This window comes from Rhipicephalus microplus, chromosome 3, assembly GCF_043290135.1.
Source record: "Rhipicephalus microplus isolate Deutch F79 chromosome 3, USDA_Rmic, whole genome shotgun sequence".
Lineage (NCBI taxonomy): Eukaryota > Metazoa > Arthropoda > Arachnida > Ixodida > Ixodidae > Rhipicephalus > Rhipicephalus microplus.
The window spans coordinates 90,768,562-90,790,312 of record NC_134702.1 but is presented as its reverse complement, the minus strand read 5'-3'; the positions used below and the strand labels follow the sequence as shown (position 1 = coordinate 90,790,312).

General features: G+C 48.8%; 1 protein-coding gene across 2 annotated transcripts in view; it reads right to left on the bottom strand.

Annotated features, from left to right (window-relative positions):
* Positions 1 to 21,751, bottom strand: part of LOC142803827 (uncharacterized) — an 83,212-nt gene that overhangs the window by 8,642 nt on the left and 52,819 nt on the right. For both annotated transcript variants that reach the window (XM_075889968.1, XM_075889969.1), the window contains exon 2: positions 4,881 to 5,148. In XM_075889968.1, coding sequence (XP_075746083.1) covers positions 4,881 to 5,148 — 268 coding nt within the window. The remainder of the gene's footprint in view (positions 1 to 4,880; positions 5,149 to 21,751) is intronic.

The following is a 21,751-nucleotide window of genomic DNA, read 5'->3' as shown; positions in this document are numbered from 1 at the left end:
ATATAGTAACCTTTTGTTGCGAAGAAAACAAGGATGGTGCCAATAGCGAAAGCTATTACTCTTCCTTGTTACCCAAAACTCAAGCTTTTTTTCTCTGTCTTCATTTTTTTCTGCTGTCTTATAGAGAAATGCTTCTACCAGTACGTGTCATCCGTCCCTGTCGCGCAACTCTACCGAAAATCTTACCGGAAAAGTGACAAGAAAGAAGTGTTCTCACGGAATACTTGTACGATTCCCAGCACTGCATATCCAGTCAATGCAGCATCGTCTTCTTTAGCGCCACACAAATGCCTTCCTTTCTCATAACAAGTCATAATAGACTGTTAGCACAATTGATCTTTTTGTTTGCCTAACAAAATATCTTTAGGCATCCCCCTCCCTCTTTTTTCCACAAAAGCCCACTGCCACGCGATTCATGGTCGATCCCCCGTGGTGGTTCCAGCCATTCATCTTGGGTTCAACCAGAAAACCTCAGTGTTGCGCAGAGCGGTAAGCGTAAATATATCTGCACCTGAGCCACTCGAGACTCAACAGTTGCATAAAGGTTGAATACAGCAACTTAGCAGTATCATAGAACACGGCCTCTGGATGGAAAAGCCACACAGGTTTCCACCACGCGGCCATGTTAAAGAGACCCGTGTTCTCCGTGCACAGGAGACTTGACGGGGTCTGATCAGAGACCTCCGAAACAAAGACATAATTTCTGCTTTTCTCTAGAATTCTCGTTAACCTCCCTGCCTTTCCCTTACGACTTCGCATTCTACCATCTCTATTTTTCTCGCACCTTGACTTCATGGTCAGGCGCGCTTGCGCAGCCATCCTGCATGCCTGACGACCAAGCTTCCGTTGACCTGAGGCTCCTATGCATGCAGTCGCCGGGCTACGCGCGTTGTGTATACATGCATACGCTAATCAACACGCGTCGCATATACGGAGGAGAATAGTGTACACAGAGCCACACTCAGACACTCACGACGCGCGTAACGAGCTGCGAGTGTCCAACAGGCATCACCTCTTTGGCTTTTACCAAGCATATTCGCACGTCTCGTATACGTACATGAAAAACAAAGAGTCTTGCTGCGAGAATAAAGCAGACGAAAGAAGCAAAAGGGCACGTCACACGTTCCAAGGTCGTAGGTGTAGGTGCGCGTGTTTTGTCGATGCCTGTACGAATTTCTTCGTTTCCTTTTTTTCTATTCGCTCGTAATTTTCTCCCTAAAGGCGCGCAGTATAATCGACGAACGCGAGAATCTATAGCCTTGCAAGCACTCGACGCGTCCATCATCGCGCGATCGCGTCGTTAAGCAAGCAAGCATGGCAGAGGTGAAACGTGGTTCGTGTACAGAGGCGTCATTTTCGAACGAGAACGTGCTGGCGCGGGTAGCCCGCCCTTCGAGTCTCGACTACATGTAATCATGATCTCGCGGCGCCAGAAATCAATTCAATGAAGGCCATCGCCGTCTCCCAGCGTTCGTCTTCGCCGTACGCGCGGTCATCAGAATCTCTTCGCGTTGCACGTATGGCGTGTATGCGAGCATTTATTCCGGACGCCAATAGATCCTACGCGCGCGTAAGTGAGACAAGAAGCTCGCGCGCAACGCGAACGACATCGATTACACCTCGGATGAGGAAACTATAGAGCTGCCAGAAACGATGCCCTCGAAAAAACCCGGGAGCTCGCATCGAGAGACAATGCAAGATGACGCCTGTGGGTGGAGGAAACCGATCAACTGAGCTTCGCGCTATCTGCCAGCGTAAACGCGGCTGCTCATGCGGCTTCCTGGTGTGGCATTAAAGAATCGCCTTCCTTGAGGCTCAGCAATACGCCGCGATGCGTTGTACAAGAACTAATGTGTTCGAGTGTAACTTCATAAACGCTTGTAGTACGCTCATGCACCGCTGCCTTGGGGAAGACAAGGCCAGTTGTCGAAACGATGGATCCAGCGACGATGCCTGTTAAAAATGTCTCAACACTTAATACAAGGTGGCTGCCGTCCCGAAGGTCGCGGGTTCGATTCCGGTCTCGGCGGTCGCGTTTTGATGGAGGCGATCATGCTAGAGGCCTGAGTACTGTGCGATGTCAGTTAACGTTAACTTTGTGAACAACAGATCTTCAAAATTTCCGGAGCCGTGTTCTACGGAGTGCTTCATAATCATGTAATCATTCTGGCTCGTAAAACGCCCGATATTATCATTGTTGCTGTTTTGTTGTTGATGATGATGACAATATACGGTGTAACCTGGTATACTGTGCGACTTGCCATGCGGTGTTAATTGCTTGTCGCTCGATACTGGCTCAGAGATAACGATTATTCAAAAAGGTGACAGCAAGCGTAGCTGAAGTAGATGCTGATCGCCGTCGCGATGTTTACGTGCATGAATTGACTTGCTGCCAAGACACGCGCATCAGCATAACACCGTGATCTGTACAGAGTACCTTGAGCGCACGAGAGTTAATCAGCTTGTTTACATACACCCCAGACCACCACCAAAGGGGCATATACGTATCCCTTCACCGATTTCAGTGACATAATGTGGTAGAACTGGTAGCTGAGCAGGACACCATACATTCTAGCAGAAAACTGAGTTGCGCAAGCGACATGAGGCCGGCTGGTACAGGCATGGGTTTCGTCATGTTCCCAGTGAAACATTGTCGTTCCCCGGTTCCAAGCTTTAGCTCATCCCTTGCTCTGGTGTCAACGACCCGCGCGACTCGTGGCGACGCCCTTGGTCTCAGGGCCCATCTCGCCTCGAGACGTTCTCAGTGCAGAGGCGTCGGGGGGAAAAGGCAAGCGGGAGCCCGGCCACAGCGCCTCATGCACAGCTGCGGCCAAAGAGAGAGAGATAGAGGAAGAAAAATCTGCCAGCCCGAGAGGCGCGCCCGAAGAAGGCGTAAGGAGCAAATCGATCCCGCCAGGCCATGACCGTGTGGCCCCACGCCACCGGCCAGCGCTGGCCTGAAGCGGAGGCGAGCAGCCAACATGGCGCTCTCGACGACGCCGCGGCAACGCCGCCATCGATCGCGCCGCGCGAAGGCGAGCGCTCGAGGAAAAGAAGCAAGGCGCCTCGCCTTGAAAGCTTTCCCGCGCTTGCGCGCGCGCCACTCCAAGGAGTAGGGAGGGAGGCGGGCGGCCAGCGGCGGCGGCCGCTTGATATATGACGCCAATATTCCCGCCGCCTACAAGAGGGCTTCGCCCCTCTCGTCTTTCCCGAGAGCAGTGGTCCTTTCCCTCTTTTCATCCCGTTCCCCTTCGACACAGGGAAACAGGGAAATCGCATTTGTGCTTTAGCAGGACGGGCGAGTCCCTACTCGGGTGCCTCAACTGATTTTCCTTTGCGCGTTACGGGCTCCTCGAAACAATGCTGCCATACTTCACATATTAGGTACACACACACAGAAAGGCTATACAGGCATACACGTGCAGCACTCAACTGTGGCAGCGTCGTCGCCGTCCTGTGTGCCGCAAGCACTCGGCGCCTGGCGCAAGTCGTTAGGGAAGGGCCTTCCCTTCCTCCTCCTTCGTACACGCTCGATGTGTTTCAGCGTCGGAAAGACTGCAGCGAAGGCCGCTTTCCGGGATCGCCCTCGATCGCATGCCACTATTGCGATAGCGATACCCGACCGCTCCTCTACAACACTCGGCCTCTGAAGCAGACAGGCTAGCCTAGGAGGGGTTGGAAGGCGGGTTTCGAGGGCTCTGAACGTTAAGCGACGACGAGCTTGCAGTGTCGAATGTAGCGCGCTGCGGAAACGAGGGCGCCCCTGATGACATTTCGCTTCGTGGGTCGCCTAACAAATGACCGCCGCCGCTGCGCTGTGGCTTGCTAAGGCTTGCTTCGCTGGCTTCTCCCGGCTTTCCCTCTCCCTCGCGGCTCGTTTCTGCCGAAAGCGCGCGGAAGCCTAGAAGAGGTTTGGCGACAGGATAAGTGGTCGCCGGTTGACCATATATATCAAGCTACGTCACGCGCTGAGCTCAAAGCAGTAGTACCCAAGCTGGTGTTGCAAGAGGGCGTCGTGTCGTCATCCAGACTTCGCATGACGCACGTCCTAGAGCTCCCATTTTTTTCCTCGTTGACTAATGTGCGCGGTCGAAGACGATGCACCTTATGAACCGTCACGTATCGGGTGATGGCAAACCGCACTGGTCTACTTTCTCCTGCTCCCGCGGGGAGCTGGCAACGCATATATATTCGATTATAAGTGATATTGGAATAGCCACGCAATCGGAAAACAGTGCATTAACAATGATGCTTTCGGGCATGCACGTTCGGCCTTCGACACAGTTCTTCAAAAATGAATGTGGCAATCTCGCCACGACAGATTTCGTCAAGCGGAAAGCGACGGCCCTGCAGTGTAGCGCTTGCCTTTTCAAAATCTTCGGTATCTCACAATGCGACGGGGAAGGCTCTGTTATGACGAACGCATCACATACATTAGGACGCGTAGCTGCTGCGGCAACGAGTTATAAGCGAACAACATACGCATAGGGTAATGCAGGGTGCTTTTTCTAAAAGCAAATTTTCATCGCAGGCGCAATGCCTTGTATACTTCCACCTATCCTCTGAACTTGACGCGTAGTACGTGCATGTATGTAGAACATACGGAGATGGTGAAGTGGGGGCGAGTTCACGGGCCTGATCTTGTTGCCTTGTGGACGTGCTGATGAAAATGGCACTGCTGCATGACTACATAACCTTGGCTCTGGTCGCTGTCTTCAGACAAAGCTTTGCTCGTAGCCATCCGTGACTCTTCTATGGTCTAACACGTACTGAGAAATACTATTTAGGCTCAACGCCTCCCGCAACAGGAAAGATGAACGGAATTTCTCAACATAGCCTTACTTCAGACAATGCTGTAGTTGAAAGCGGAGAGTACTTACAAAGCCATGCTTGTCGGAGATGTTGTTGGTGAGCTTGAGTTTGTGGAAGGAGACGACCTTCTGCATCCACTGTTCACCCGTAGACGGCGAATCCGGGTGAATGTACATCCGCTTGGGCATCTCGGGGTCGGCTTTGCCAGCGACAACCCACCTCCGGTTCTGGAACTTGTACCGGCAGTCGTCCGCGGCCACTATGTCCATGAGCATGATGTACTTGGCCTTCTTGTCCAGACCCGTCACCCGGACCTTATAGGGCGGGAACATCCGCCTGGAGGAACAAGAATAAAGGATGATATATAAGCACCGAAAGCTCTTCGCCAAGCGCTGAACGCAGCAATCGTTGGGATCTGTTCTTTCGTAGGCACAGTAAAGGTACGAATTATTGTTGAGGATAGCATCCAATAAAGGCGGAAGTGGTTCGCATGAATCTCTGCTGTACACGCGGAGCATTCAACAAGGGGTGTAACAAAAGGCCGATATATGACTGCATCACCGTCATACGTAACCACTTATAGGCGAAAAAACTTGCAATGTACACCGTTTGATGACGGGCATTGCTTGCAACGTTAGCAGCACTTCTTGTACTTCAACGCTTCCGGACGAGCACGGATGTCTCGTTCTGATATGTGTTTCAAACGAACCGTTGCGTCTATACTTTTACTAATAATTTGCTCCCTTCTATGCTAACCGAAGGCTTACGCTAACTCACGAGGATTTACACGATCGAGATGTTTTACTAATAATTTGTTCCCTTCTATGCTAACCGAAGGCTTACGCTAACTCACGGGAATTCACACGAACGAGACGCAAAGAACGAAAGCAAAAAAATCACGTCATACGCTGGTACATCTTCTCCTTTTATATATACGCCCTGCGGCTCAAATTAAGCCCGTATGAAAGCCGGTAACCGCGAGCCGCGCACCGGCGGCGATAGAGGAGGCGTGCGCGGCTGGATGCCCTGCTGCTCCGACGAATGGCGGTAGCCAGCCATTCTAGCAGAAACAAGCAGTGGCCGTCGCTTCAGTTCGGCGATCCGTCTCCTCTTTCCTCGTCTTCCTTTATTTCGTTATCTATATATTTCTCGCTTGATATCCTCTGACAGCGCCCTCTGAGCCCCGGCGTTTGTTCCCTACTCGTTCCCCACCCAGCTACAGAAGCCCTGTCCCGTTCCTCCTTTCCGACTCTGAGCTGTTTTTCCAAGCAGTATCCCGAGCGAGGCCTTTCATGCAACCATCTCTCTGTACGACCCGCCAGCGCCGCTGCCCCGCTGTCAGCATTGTTCGATTCATTCGCAAGAAAAAGGAGCAGGCGGGCGCTAGCGCGGTTGGCTATAGGGAACTGTTTGGCCTGGCGCGCACTAAGGCGTACGCGAACGATAGCGCAAACGCGGGTGCGCACCCTCCCTTTGTGTGTTGCCAGCCGTGGGAACGAGTCAGGGCGTGGAACCCTGTGAAAGCTGCAGCTGTTGCTACGTGCGTCTGACAGGGGAGAAAAGCGCCTGGCTCGAACAACACCTTCCTCGGTTGCTTCATCCCCTTCCACCTCCACGGCGGCTCTAGCGGCGCACCGCTTCTCAGCTCCCCAAATGCACCCTCTCCCACATCCCCACCATCCCCCGAAAAACCCGCCTCTCTCCCTCTTTCCCTATAGCTGTTCCGAACAACGTTCCTCCCCGCTTCCCGAACCCAGACGGGCGTTGTCATGGAAACGGCCTGCGTCCCGGCCAATGGCGACGCGCCACCCAAAGGCGTCAACATTGGCGGCTTTTTCCAGGCGAGAAAAGAAAAAAATAATGCCCGACACCGTCGACCGGGCGCTGTGGGTGTCTTGCGGTGAAGCCGCTTGGCGAGTGCGAAGAGGGGGCCCACCACGGGGCGGAGCCAAATTTCCTCAGGCCAATAATAATCGCAGAAAGGAGCCCCGACAGGGGCTTCCAAGGAAAACCGATACGGCCCAGTAGGTGTGAAGCGAGAGAGGTGGTGACATCACAAGTATTGTGCCGACACGTTCGAGTGCGGTGTTGCACTGTATTTCGCAATTGATCACATGAAATGGTGGCGCACTCCCAACGCGCGCTTTCCGTTCTATACTCCACGGCCTGCGGTGAAGCCACTGCTGTTTTCTCAATAGGAATAAAATCTGGTGAGCAGAACGAAGCGCCCAAGCGACGGGGCTACGTTACCAGCGACTCCTGACGTTATATTCTACACATGTCCAGTGCGAAAGCAATAAATACACACGCTATTCGAGAATTTAGATTGTCATACGGCTCTGTCAGAGCTAAAGATGTGTGCATACGTCCCCAGCCATTATATTAGGTCTTCGTATTTATCTCTGAATACGGACAGAGTGAATCAAATATCAGCTTTCAATAGCCCACCTAAGCTAAGCTTGAAAGTGTACACGTTCGTTGGACTTCCAGTACAGAACCTTTCACTGTTTACAAACGCAGACTCTTGATTACATCCGGTTTGGTCCACCGATGTGCCTTAATAGATAGATATGTGAGGTTTATGGTCCCAAAACCATCACATGATTATGAAAGACACCGTAGTGGAGGGCTCCAGAAACTCCGACCACCTGAGGTTCTAGAACGTGCACCCAAATCTGAACACACGGGCTTGCAGCATTTTCGCCTCCATCGAAAATGCAGCCGCAGCAGCCGGGATTAGATACCGCGACCTCCGGGTCAGCAGCCGAATACCTTTGCCACTAGACCACCGCGACCGGGTACCGATGTGCCGTAACAGTATCGGTGAGAAAGAAGAGCTTTATAAAATAGTCCACTCACTTTCTACACTTTTCTTGCGTTATTTGGCAAAATATATTCAAATAAACGTTCTTTTGTGCCCCATAAAAAAATGAAAATTATTGCCTAGAACTTTGCGCACGTTCCTTTTATCCTAAAAGGTCAAGAGAAAGTTTCCTTACTCTACAAAAAAAAACCTGAAAACTCGCTATCAATTGCGACGTCAGAAGATGGTAAATGAGGTGCCCACAAATTTTCTGGGGTACAAACCTTGTGACCTCAAAACCATCTATAAAAAAGATCGCAAGATCTACGGACAAGGCAGAAGTTCGCGGGCTTTGTGGATCGTCACTTATCAAATAGTTCAACAGTTTCTCCTCGCTTCAAGACCTTACGGGGAAATTCCGAACCCGACAACTTCACACAGATTCAGCGATATCAGTTACCAGTGTGCCTGACATAAATAGATAGCATCCTAACTACGAGCGAAACTGCAGAGGAGCGTTTCAAAATCTTGCTGTATCGATCATATACCGAAGCTGAGACAACGTAGGAAGCAATGAATATACAATATAATAAATCGTTCTGTGCATGGCTTTCCTCGATCATGGCCGAAATTGTGTTCGCAGTTATCTGTACATCAAACCTTTCTGAGAATCAAAGGAAAATTACGACTATCAATCTCGCGACCGACGTGCATTTAGATGCGCAAGTGGTGTGTACGCACGCAAACACGGGTAAGGATGCACGCTTACGCATACAACACGTGTGGGCAACGTGGACTTAACAAGGGCGCGGTCCACCTCAGAGGTATGAAGCCGTAATGATGGGTTTGGACATGAAGCCTGCCTAACGTCACCACACCCAGGCTTTCGTCGTAAAAGCCTTCCGAGACCCCACACAAGAGTCTAATCGGCGTTATGGACAAGGATACGTATACATCTGTATCAGCTTCCACTCTACGCATCGACGTCGTTGGCGCTTCGCAGTCGTTACATTTTACTCGCCATCTGCACGCCCCGAACACTCCCCGCCGCTTCAAAAGTGGTATGCAATAAACGCCAGCCAGCGGTGCGATACAGTTCCAAGATATCGTGTGCACACAATTTGTGCGATGACCATGCACTTTGGCACGCCCATCAGTGCAAGCACTTCTATTCATATATAACACAACCATATGTATACGACAAACCGACGAGCACCGGTGGTGCCGCAACCTGTACGAGCGTTCGCGGAGAAAGCTTAAAGCCCCAGATGTGAAGATTACGAACCATATGTAGCTTGTAACACGAAGACAGTATAGCAGAAAAGGCAAACTCGGTATTTTCTGAAGTTAATTGCAAAGAGGCGATTGCACGAACAGTCAGCGCCGCTATACGGAACCCGTATGTAGCACACATTATTGAGACAGTGACTTGAAGTTAATAGCAGTGAAAGTTACGCGTATACTCAAGCAGGCCCACAACACCAGCGTCAACGCGTTTGTTTGCCCGGAAAATAGCTCATATGCCACAGTCAGCTGTGCTTTATGGAAGCATTCTATATATAACCGGATGATAATACCTGGTTATCGCCCGGGGCTTCCTCTTCACACCTACCCTTCTCTCTTTCTCAACCCTTCGTTTGGTGTTAGGCAGACTAAGGGCAGACCACGCGCTTCCCGCACAGCCGCAACGCACGTTGCGGCTGTGCGGAGGGTGAAAGAGCGTCGCCAATTGGCTTATTTATCCCCAGCCTGCGTACGGCAGGGGTCCCGGCACGTGCGTTGTGGCTGTGCTGAAGGGCCATTCCACGCGCTTCCCTTGGGACCATATATGGCCTGAGACCATGTAAGACCTGGAACCATATATGGCTTGGGACCATATATGGCTTTGGGACCATATATGGCTTTGGGACCATATATGGCTTTGGGACCATATATGGCTTTGGGACCATATATGGCTTTGGGACCATATATGGCTTTGGGACCATATATGGCTTTGGGACCATATATGGCTTTGGGACCATATATGGCTTGGGACTTGGGACCATAGGTTGGGGGCGCCTCGAGCGCACGCTTCTCTGCTACTGCATCTGCGCAGTCAATTTACAGTATTGTCGTGAACAGGAACGCCCTGTTATCCCATAGTGCACAGTCAACATGGCCTCACCAAGTGCGATGCCCACAGGACGGCTTTAAGCTCTCCCATCGTAGAGTACTAGTACTCTATGTCGTTGACTACTCTTTGTACAGCAAAATACCCAACACTCTAAATCGTTAAACTTTTTTTATAACGCCATTGTTGGGGTGGCTCAATGGTTTCGAATAGTCAAGTAGGCAGTACTCGAAATCGTCAACACTTTTTCTAGGCATCATCTAGTCTTTGTTCACACAATTGGTCTGGGGCGGCTTTCTGCTTTCCCATAGTAGAGTAACAAGTATTCTAAATCGTTAAACACTCTTTCTAAACACACAACTTCGGTGTACAAGAACAGCAATATACGGGCGAACTAACAAGACGACGTTGTCTGCACATATGTTGCCCCGGACAGCACGACGGTTAAAGAGTTGATAGATCACACGACATTAAAGGAAAGCAAGTGCATAAAATGCTAGGGCACCCAGCAACATGAGGACGACCACGTCCATTGAAAGAGATGGAATGACAAAGGTGTGGGTAGCACCTGTTCCTCTGTTAAAGCGTACGTACAAAGCTTTTTTTTTCCTTTTACCTCCTCTTTCACATGAGAGTACGGTTTGCGCGCAACGCTCTTCGCGCACTCGGGCTGCGGGAACGTCTCAATCACGCGGCGTCGACGAGGCGTGCATCCCATACGGGCGCCGCGGGCGGCGTCAAACGCTCTTCTCGCACGCGCGCCATCTGCAATACACACACAGCTGCGATATACTGCTCGTGCACTCGTCTTCACTGGGATAAATTGCGCAATATATATATATATATATATATATATATATATATATATATATATATATATATATATATATATATATGCACGCCATGCACGCATACGAGATGTATATATAGGATGGTGGTGGTGGTCGTAGTGGTTGGAGGAAGAAGAGACAGCGCAGCGGCGGCCGCGAGAAGGCGCTGGGCGCGTATGCGCTTCTTTTCTGTCCTCCATTGAAGTAAGCCGCCACGCCAGGCCACCGCCATCGGTGGGAAAAGCAATTCACCAATGACAATGACTCTTTCCTCTAAAGTCACCTGGAAAGTCCCAATGAACGGCCACTCATAAAAGTACAGGGTTTGGATCCATCTATCTATCTATCTGTTAGATATCTATCTGTTATATATCTATGTTTTATCTGTCTGTCTGTCTGTAAGACATCTTCAATGTCACAAAGCCGCCCCATAAATACGTACATTTTCGTCGCCAGCATGACAGTGTGCAAACGGAATTTGTGTGCCTCCGAGGCAGCACATGTCCGTGTATTTGCTTAAACGGCTTGCCGTGATCACTCCATTTTCCTAGACATACATTCAAATATGGATACAAATGCATTTTTAACTCGCCTTGCTCAATTTTTTTTTCTATTTGCAGTGTCTTGGCACCATCCCATTGTTGAAACACCGGTCATGGTGCGAGGGTGCCGCATTCGATATACGCGTTTGCCTGGGTTCGACGCAGTTGTCCACAGAGTTAAACGACAATGCCGCTGCATGATACGTCTTGCTCTCAAGGGCACCTGCGCGTGCCGAGCTGAGATGTCAGCTGCTTGCCGCGTGCGCATGCTCCAGAAGCCCCCCCCCCCCCCCGACATTGCCAACTGTTCAGTTAAAGAAATCGGTGATGATTTGCACTTTGCACTGTATTGAGAAAAGCGTGCGTATATTCCTTACTCAATAATTCATGCACCTAATGCTACTCATTACATTACATTACTCATTACAGTACATTACTCATTACACATACCTACAACTAATTAAGAAATAAACGGCACATGAGGCTATACTTAATTCTATGGCAACGTTCACCACCGCTTCTGGTGACAACCCATTGAAGCGTGCAAACACCGTCACGCGTTGTTAGATATACTTTGAAGACCCCTCTCTTGCTCTCACTGCATACAGTTCTCTATTGCGTGCATTCGGTTGTAATACATACACAGTATCTCAGAGGTGGTGCACAGTGTCTGTGTTTGCTCACGGCGTATGCAAATGTGTGTGCCTGTATATATATCAATGCACGCTTCCGCACCTCGACGCCCACCTTCGTGGCACATGCGAGTGCCTAACCCTCACCTAACCATGATCAACGCAACAAGAAATAGTGAGCAGAGCGTGCCTTGCCTCCGCACACGGTGCGCCCTCCCACGCAACGTCCGAGCGGAGTCCACTTCTTCCGAAACTCGCGCTGATTTCACCACTTCACGCATGGATTTATCCCTGGCAGGTTTTGTGTGTGCACGTATACGTGCGACATGCAACGCTCCATCTTGTTTCCGGTAGCCGCAGACTCGAACCGGAGATGGTGGCGTTAGGTTTAGAGACAGCCTCACCTAGACGAAGAGGGGGAGGAGGAAGAAGAGTGTGAAAGGAACGAAAACAAAGGAAGATAGACAGGCAGGCTCCGGATAAAAGGGGGACGCGAGCTGTGCCTCTTCCAAGGCCGTCGCGTGTGCTCGGCTCATAAATCATCCGCGCGTCTCGGAGCTTTCGCCGCTGCGGCCATCACAGCGCGCGGACTTTCCAGATCTGCGCCGCCACCACCCAGAAAGAGAGGGAGGCCTTAATCCACGCGTGAAGAGTATAAAACTCGCGTATGGAGTGGCGGCAACACCAGCGATAATCGCAGCACTCACGATGGGAAACGGCTGTGATTAGCACGTTTTTTTTGTGTTTTTTTTTTCTCGAAGCGCGCGGGAAACTCACGCTCGGTTCCGTACTACAGCTATCGACCTCATTTTTTTTTGTTCACTTCTTGAGAACGTCCTCCATCCACGTGCGAACTGCAACTCATGCGTGATATGCCGACCATGTTGTAGTGCGCGTTCATGGCCATCGCAGTCGTTTGTGCGTTGCAGTGGAAAAGCCGAAGTATACAGTCCTGTAATCACGACTCTGAAGAGCGCAGACGTGTTCACTTTGTCTACCAGGAACTGAGGGCGATGAAGATGAAGAATGAATAGGTGTTGGATTGGAAATGTTAGGTTACTGTTGATAAAGCCAATAACAGGAAGTGAAACGGCGTGTGTATATTAAGGCGGTATCTTTGAGCACACACGATCGACTACAGCATAACACACCTATATTAAATGCAACAAATGGTAATACCAAATGGTGATGAAATTCACGTTCGGAAAACGAAAGCGAGAGGACAAGAGTGACATTGTTTCACATATAGTTAAACGGTTCGTATGGACATGTAAGAAATATTTAATGATTAGCTAAGAGACGTTAGCCTGGTGTCAACGCCTGGCTTGTTACTCCAGCTGTCGGGCATTGAATACGGTGTATATAATTATTCCGTATACTCCCAGATAGTACGCATCGTTACGCACACACGTATATACAAGCGAGTTATTCATATTGCTTTCATCCTGACCTTTACGAAAATGCCATATATGGCACCTATATGGACTATATGCAGCCATATATGTGATTGGCTACTGCTTGCCGTATCTGGGTGAAAATGGGGACATATATGGCGTAAGTGGTCTCCCGTGACCATTACTGGTTGATTTATTGGTATAAAGGTCATGATATACTGACAACTATATGATTATAATATTTGTAATTGTTCACTTACTCATGGAGGCTGGACACAATTCGACCGATTCTATAAAATAAGGCCGCAGTTGCTACCACAATGGTGAGATGTCAGAGCACACTTGCAACATACTAAATATGTTCCGGGCACTTGCAAGGGGCGCCTTTCGTTCGACCCTCAAACAGTGACGGCGCTTCGTCAAAAGTACAGCTGCTTCGTTGTGATGCACACAACGTCGTCCTCGTCAAGTCTCGTATGCTGCTAGCTGCGCGGCCTCCGAAATGTGGGCACATACATTAGCCACGCCTCTCCGAGTCTACATGGTGTGTGTACAAAACTTCACATGAATTTTAAGGCCACCATTCAGAAGTTGCTGCACTGGACTCCCGCCTGAACACTTTCGCAAGTATCAGCGGTTGATGTACATACACCGTGCGGCTGCTAAACTTCACAGTTATTCCTCGCTTTATACAGACAGGAGGAAGCCCATGATTGCAGGGACGGTGATCTGACCAAATGGGGGCAAATGTTTCTAATATATGCAGACAGGCGCATGAAACTTCATTGCGTTTAAACTTTTAACGAGATGCCGTATCCAAAGAGGCAAAATCACTGTCCCCAGTTTCATTCGATATCAACGAGCGTGGTCATCATTGTCACGGTCATTGCCATAGGCAAACAGCGCCGAATGCACGGTCAAACGTTCCTTGTAGGCAACGAAAACGAATATTATCAAGAGTTTGCCTATCGACGAGATGCGGATGCAACTCATTAAATAGACTGTCCACTGGAACAGTGATCTCCAAAACATGACAGCACACACGCTATCTCACTACACTACCGGCGCACAATGAAAATAATGAAAATTAGATTTCGACGACTCGCTCTTTCGTTTTGTTTCAGAAATAATTATTTATTAATGCGCCAGATACCTGAAAGTGAAGCCACGTCTGAAAGTGTACGCGAACGACAAACGAATTTCCCAGCAGGTTGTTTTGACTGCGGACCTTCTTATCATCGCTGCGCGTGTACACTGTGTTCGCCTCTTATCTTCGTTTCTCCCTTGTCGCCTTTGCTTTACCGATCAATCACACGGCGTTAATGAGTGGCTCCGCGATAGCAGGCGCGCGCGACAGCTGCGACGGGCGCCGATTTGTCTCGACGCGTTTCGAGGCATCGTGCGCCGATCGCGCAAACCAGCTTTCGCTTCAGTTCGGTCATCGCTCGCGTAGGAACACGAACGCGGAGCGCGGTTCCCTCGCTGCCCAATCCGTCGCGCACAACAGCGCTGCACGAAACGCACGCACGCACGGCTCTGTAGCACGGCTTCACCTCCCAGCCTCTCTCCCTCTTTCTGGAGCTCTCTCATGTGCCGCACTTACCGGCACTTAGCCCGCAATTCCGTTCTGCAATCAGAAAACGGCGAGTGGTCAGTCACAGATTTCATGACTTGAGAGGAATCATTCTTGCAAAATGTATACTACTGTCGGATCATACGAGGCCGCTCACATCAAGTCAGTTGCTATTGTGTAATTGCTAAGCTGTCCTTGTAAAAAGGGGATCCTAAGAAAGTATTTACTTCAATGGCCACTTCAAACACGTCAGATTATCACATCAGAATGACTAGGAGGAAAGAGATCGAACATGCTCCAAACTACACTCTTAACCATGTCCTGCTTAAGGTATCATATATAGCCAGGACACTGCACGAAGACTGTCCACTTTGACGGCTATAGCCAGCAGTTTATCCAGGACCTGATGAAGAGTGTAGCTCATTGGGCTTAACAGTACAAACATCGCCGTACGGGGGTGCCCGCAGCGCCCTAACATTTCCTTGCAATAAAGTAGTTGTAGTCACCTGTCGTTTCTGCGTGACAAAGCAGGCACAATACTCCAGCGCATTGCAGCGTGCGTGAAACGTATACAACAGTGGTGTGGTGGTTTTCAAGGTGGTATCTAAAGTGACACACACGAAACTGCATGTGCTTCATGTACGTACACCATGACGAACGCCACAATTTCGTCCACTTTAACGCGCTCTATTGTTCCCACACAAGCTCCGCAAAAGCCATACGCAGGCTGCACCAGTCACAACGCGTTACGCCTTATTCGCCGGAAAACACGGCACATACGTTGCTCTAATAAGGTGGGCCGGCCACCGTCGCTTGAGCAAACAGGCTGTTGCTTATCGGGCAATGTTATCGCGCAGGTATGAAACTATAACAGCTACAGAGGCAACATGGGGGTGCGAGTATACGGGAGTAAGAGGGGGGGAAAACAGCCACAGCGGCGCCGGATACGGCGACGACGCTTTATTACGCTAAACGTCCTCCTCTGCACTCGTCTGACGCGAGAGAGAGAACGTGCGTATATTAGATGAGCGAGAGGGCGACTGAGAGGCGTCAAGCCTGACGCTTGCAGCAGCAGCAGCAGTCAGTGTGCCTAGCTGCCCGCATGCAGTCCTCGCTGCGTCTACGTACACGCGCTACGTCTCGCCTCGCTAGCGCTGAAGCCTTATCTCGTCTTTAGCGAGTCATTTATTATAAAGAGTCCAGCCTGCAGCCTGCCCGCAAACCCCAACCAGGCTTTTATTTGTGTATACATTTTCAGGGGAAGGGGGGCGCACGGAATAACGGACGGACTGCCGGCAGCCCCCGGATGTGTATCGGCCAGCACAACATGTCTGCGCTGAGTTGTGAGACGCGTCCGGGCGATATCTACGCGTCCATTTGTACGGTTATTTGTTCTTTCTCGGCGATAGCCCGCAGCTTTAGGACCAGTATGGCAAAAACACTGCCTACTCCCCATTGGAAGTTTCCACTTATTCCACAGCAACGCTGCTTACCCCTCCCCCAAGCGAATTCTTTGTGTATTGGTTGACAACATCGATAAAGCCCGGTGGATAACAAATTACAAATAGCTACCAAAGAAAAAGAACTACACCCAGGCGTATTCATTAGATGGCACATAAACATACAGCTATGCCCTAACCATTTTACGTAACCACGGTTTTATATCGTAAGCACGGCGACACTATCGCCAGCGGCTGCGTTGTCTGCACGCCACTATCAAGATATGTGCAGCAGGAGTCAATATAATCCACACTAGATCACGCAACATCCTTATGTAATCAAGCTTGAATTTCGGCTATGTTTGCGTTACACGTTAGCGATACGCAGAGGAAGAAAAGGAACAAAAAAAAAACGCTGCGCAAGCCACAGGACCGCAAATACGTGTTTTGCATAACCTAAAAAAGCGGATAGCTGTAAACGCGCCACACTTCGTCAAATTCACCAGCGTTGCTTCGGGCCAATTAAAGCCACGAGGGGTCTTTTTTTTTTTCTGGCTTCCGTTCCCGCGCTCTCACTTTGCGCTGGCTTTCGGCAAATCGCGTTACCTAAAACCGCTTTATACGTGGACCTCAACAAAGTTTGGTAACTCTATTAGGGTGTAGGCTCTACACTGTGCGTTTACATACACTGCGGTGGGCGGCGAAGACGGCGCACTCTGCATCATAACGACCACCGGTAATTCGAAGATTGTCATTTTAGCGTCGAGTCTGCGCGGTCAGCAAGTGAAAGAAAAAAAAAGAAGGGGGACGATGTAACCGAAACAAAAAGCACTGCCACTTTCAGGCACTCGGGGTTTTTACGCGCAATAGTATTTACACTCAACACATATACATACATAATTTTAAAATTAGAGAAAGCTAGCTTCCTTACACGCTTCTCGTTTTTTTTTCTTTTCATTTTTTAAAGGATTAAGACCGAAGCGAGAGCACGAAAAAACAACAAAAAAAAACAACAGCGGAGTGCGAATCAAAAAACGTGAGCGCGCATACATCATTAAACAAAAGAGAGCGAAAGAAAACTATAAAATGGAGCTACTCGCATCTGCCCCAACAATCTTGCTGCTCACATTTTTTTTTTTAGAATTTCTTGTTTGCTTTACAAGCGCAGCTCCACGTAAGCTGAATCAACGCTAATGGCCTGTCGAACTGATGACTCTATCGATTAAGGGTACGACAAGCTCACGTTTTCAAGCTTCCCTGTTTTTTAGTACGTTTTTTCCTCGAATTAGGCTCAAGCCTAATTTGTCTGCGAATTATATATTTTTATTTCTGTTATCTCACAAAGAAGTCAGAACACGTACATATTGGCAGCTGAAACCTGGCCTTTTTCCCCCATCTCTAGGCTTTTTCTTTTACCCTTTTTCCCCTCTTTATTTGACACCAAAAGCCGCAGTAAGTCCGAGGCTTCCCGCATTTTTTAACCGCGTAATGAGATTAAGACATTAAGGGGAAAAAACGGTGGCCCTTTTTTAAAAAAAGCGTCGCGTACGAGGGGTGGGTGTTCTGCATATGGTGCCTACGAGCGCGTAAGAACGACCGAAGAACGAAAGAAAGAAAGAAAAGAAAGAAAGAAAAAGAAAGAAAGAAAAAAAGTGCAAGTAAGCGGCCCAAAGTACGTGCACTCGTGAGAACCTCTCGTGGAACGTGCTGGGATTAGGGTACACGTACTACACGTACACGCATTAGAGAATAGAGTCATCACCGTGGCTCACACGTGTGTGTATATATATATATATATATATATATATATATATATATATATATATATATATATATATAGACAATAGACAGAGAGAGAGAGAGAGAGAGAGAGAGACAGACCTCCTGCTGCGTCGCTGTCCACCCAGTGACGACGAGGAATATTTCATATTCATGACGGTTCATCTCCTCCCCGGGGGCCTACACTCCCACCTTCCCCGTTGACCAGCGAGCCATTATCGAAAAGTACGCAAGCGCAGTTTTATGGTCGGGGCCGGCACCCGCGATGCACCGTGGATTGCATGTCGAGCGAGCGCGTGGTCAGGCATACGCGATCGCTGCAAGCGATCACGCGACGACGTTTTCAGATTCAGCGGCGAGTTACAGCAACTCATCCCAGTTCAAAAGACGTAGTAAAGAGAAAAAGTAACGCACCCAGGTGCGAACGATAAGGTAATTGCACGCTCGGGCCTCCAGACGCCGGCAATTAGCCAATCATAAATTGCATTTCTCTCTCTTTTTTTTCGTTATTCCTTCATGAATTTTACGTTATGGCTGCTAAACGAAAGCGCTTGTTTCTCGTTCGAACGGTATAAACAGGTTTTCCCTCCTATCAGCAAATGAAAAAAAAACACCGACACAAATCGCTCACAAGGCAAGATAACAAAGTGCGTGATGTGTTGATTTGGGGTCAGCTGGAACTCCTCACGTTTTCTCTTCGTGTTTAGCTGCGTTCGTAGCGGTAAAACAGCATACAGCCGCTTTCATGGGGTGATGTAACTCCCTCCTGCCCTTAACACTCTATCCAAAAAAAAAAAAACAAGTTATGTTATGTCTCTAGTGTCCTTCCTATTTCCCCACCCCACCCCCCACCCGCCACCTCTTATCTTGTTATCTTAATTTGTCTAGCTTGTTCGCAGCACCGTCCAACAGCGTACCTTCGCTAATAAACGAGAAAACAAAGCCGAACCCACGTATTTCGTCTCGCTTAGCGGCTTCGCGCTAGATTCGCGCGTGTACCTATGTAGGTAGATATATACAAGAGAAAACGGTATAACGACACGTCCTGGCGCCGACAGCTCGGAAGCACATCTTTCTTACAACGCAGAGCCACCTCTGTGCCGATTCTTCATTGTTCTTTTTTTTCGTTTAGTGATTATAGCAACCTCGTTGTTTCCCCCGTTCTTGCTTCTATATATGTCTCTATTGGAGAACGACACACACACACACACACACTTTCCTGTGTGTAACGGTCGACGACGCAAGCACGTCGTCACCTCGTCTCGCACCGTTCGCGGATCATCACGTATGGCGTTGCCAAGGTGTGCATGCGCGCAGGTAGACGTGTGGAAAAAACGGTGGATGTTCATCCTAGCGTATACTTTCATATAGCGTATAATTTCATCTCGTGTGCGTGACCGGGACGGAACAAGTTCATCCCGCTTCCGCGTTTGCGCACGCGCTATAGGATATTGTGTACGTGTGCGAATGTGTATGTGTACACTGATGTGCATGGATTCGAGCGCGCCATTCACTTATGGTGCCCGCGTGTACGTTTTGTTTAACCTCTCTTGTTCATAGCTTCTCGGGGGTGAATCGTGTAGACCGACTCAACACGAGACCGCAGCGTCACATATATTGCTCCCGATTCTCTAGCGTTCCTTCTTCTTTTGTTGTCCTATCTTGCGAAGGCCCCATGAAATATAACCCTGCAGGCGAGGAAGTGCTCATCGGCAAGCATACAGTACTCCTTGTATAATTTGCTTATATTATTGTTCCTTTCACTTTGAGGTTTCTGTTCTATCGCGTCTACGACACTGTTTCGACAACAATAATAAACTTAACTGTACTGTATACTAGAAAACGAGTGAGAGAACCTATATAACTGTTTTTTTTTAATCAAAGCCGTTTCAGTGGCCATATTGCATAGTACGTCTTAACGCAACACGTTTGCTAATCTCTGCCGCGTATATACAGCAACAAAAGAGTCAAAGAAACCTTTTGTCTGTCTGCGCGACTGAACGAATTCAAGCAGATTAATATAGCTTTTCACAAGTTCTGAAGTCAAGCATATGTAATGCACCAGCGAAAAACGTAACACACGCTGCAAGTTTTCGCACACAAATTTCTCTCTCTCTTTCTCTCTCTCTCTCTTTTGCGTACAAAATCGGAACGATCGCCCACTGCTATTTTTCCTAAACGCTGCAGAAAATGGCGCGAAACCACGCCATTCCACGAGTGCATGTTATGGTGTACGCGCGGACAAAGGTTCGATTTGCTCATGTTTCGAAGGAGAGATGTAACAATAGCATAAAAGCACACGCAAACGGGTTCTCGTGCGCAGTGTTCAATGCGTCGCCTATGCGTATACATGCACACGACAGAAAAAAACATGGCACGCACGTACGCATATAGCTCGTGCTTCAATGCTGCGCGGGGGACACTTGGAAGGTCAGCCGTTTTTGTTTGCTTGTTATGATCTGTCGATGCGAGATATGCGTCGATGGCATGTCAAGGCGTCATCAGGCGCAGATCGACGGTCGAGCTGCGCCACGACGTCGGTTTCTCAAAAAAAAAACGAAAAGAAAAGAAAATATGCGACTGGTGTGTAAGCGAGAGGGTCACTTTAGGATCCACAAGCATGCAAGTTATACTCAGAATGCGAAGCTATTTTGCGTGTGGCAAAACAAAAGATGGCCGTGTACATATCGTTACCTGCGTATGCCTATATTTTTATATAAATGAAAGAAAGGTTAAAAAAAATAAAATGAATACGCTGCTGGGCACATGTGGTTTTTGCATGCGTTCGTGCTGGCGCTTGTCAGCAAACCGCAGCTCCTGATTGGAATAGTGCCTTGCGAATTCCTGAATTTCTTGAGTAGACCCGTAATAAGAGGCTCTGGAGGTATATCTCGATCGTTGCTCGTCCACGCACCCGCTCGCTGCTAAGCGTTGAAGCGATTAAAATGCACCGTAAATACTCTCAACGTAATTTACACAAAAAAAAGGAAAACAGAAAAGACTCGCTGCAGCTGGTATTTTGCAGCTCTCATGGAAATGAAATGCTAGATGAATCATGATCACACATCTGTTGAAGAAAGAATGCGTAGGTGTTTGACAGAATCAGAAAAGAACGAAAAGAGAAAAGCGAGGAAGGGCAGGGAAGTTAATACGTCTGAAATGACCAGTATTCAACCCTACTCTAGGGAAAAAGAGAGAGGAGAGTTTGAAAGTTAGACGAGTAAATAAAGAAAGAAAGGGGAGCACTCACGCACATACGCACAACCTCAGAGGCAGTCAGTTTTGTGCACCAGGCATATCTATGCAAGCCTTGATGAAGGCCACGGTATGCCAGTCGATACTGCTAAAGAGTCAATGCTTAATTGTACCGCTTTGATTCTCCCCGGTTGCGCAAGTTTTTGCGTGTTGGTTATCTCGGAAAAGTAGTGTAAACAATTTTACTTGACTGTATATGCTCTTTCTGCCATTTTTCACCCTGGATGTTGGTCACTTCACCGGAAACGTACACACACACACACACACACACACACACACACACACACACACACACACACACACACACACACACACACACACACACACACACACACACGCACGCGCGCGCGCGCGCGCTCACGTACGTACACATACACACAAACAGACACTAAATGAGATGTTTTCCAAGATATGTTAGTGTTCTTTAACCCCCTTTCAATGATGTTTTCATTTCGTTTTGTCTTTTTTGTGTGTGTGCATTCCAATAGGCAAAGAAGAGAGGGCTGCGAACGTTGCAGTTTGAACGACCCACATAAAATACGCACTCGTGCTCACGCAACCAAGTATGTGCGCTCACAGACG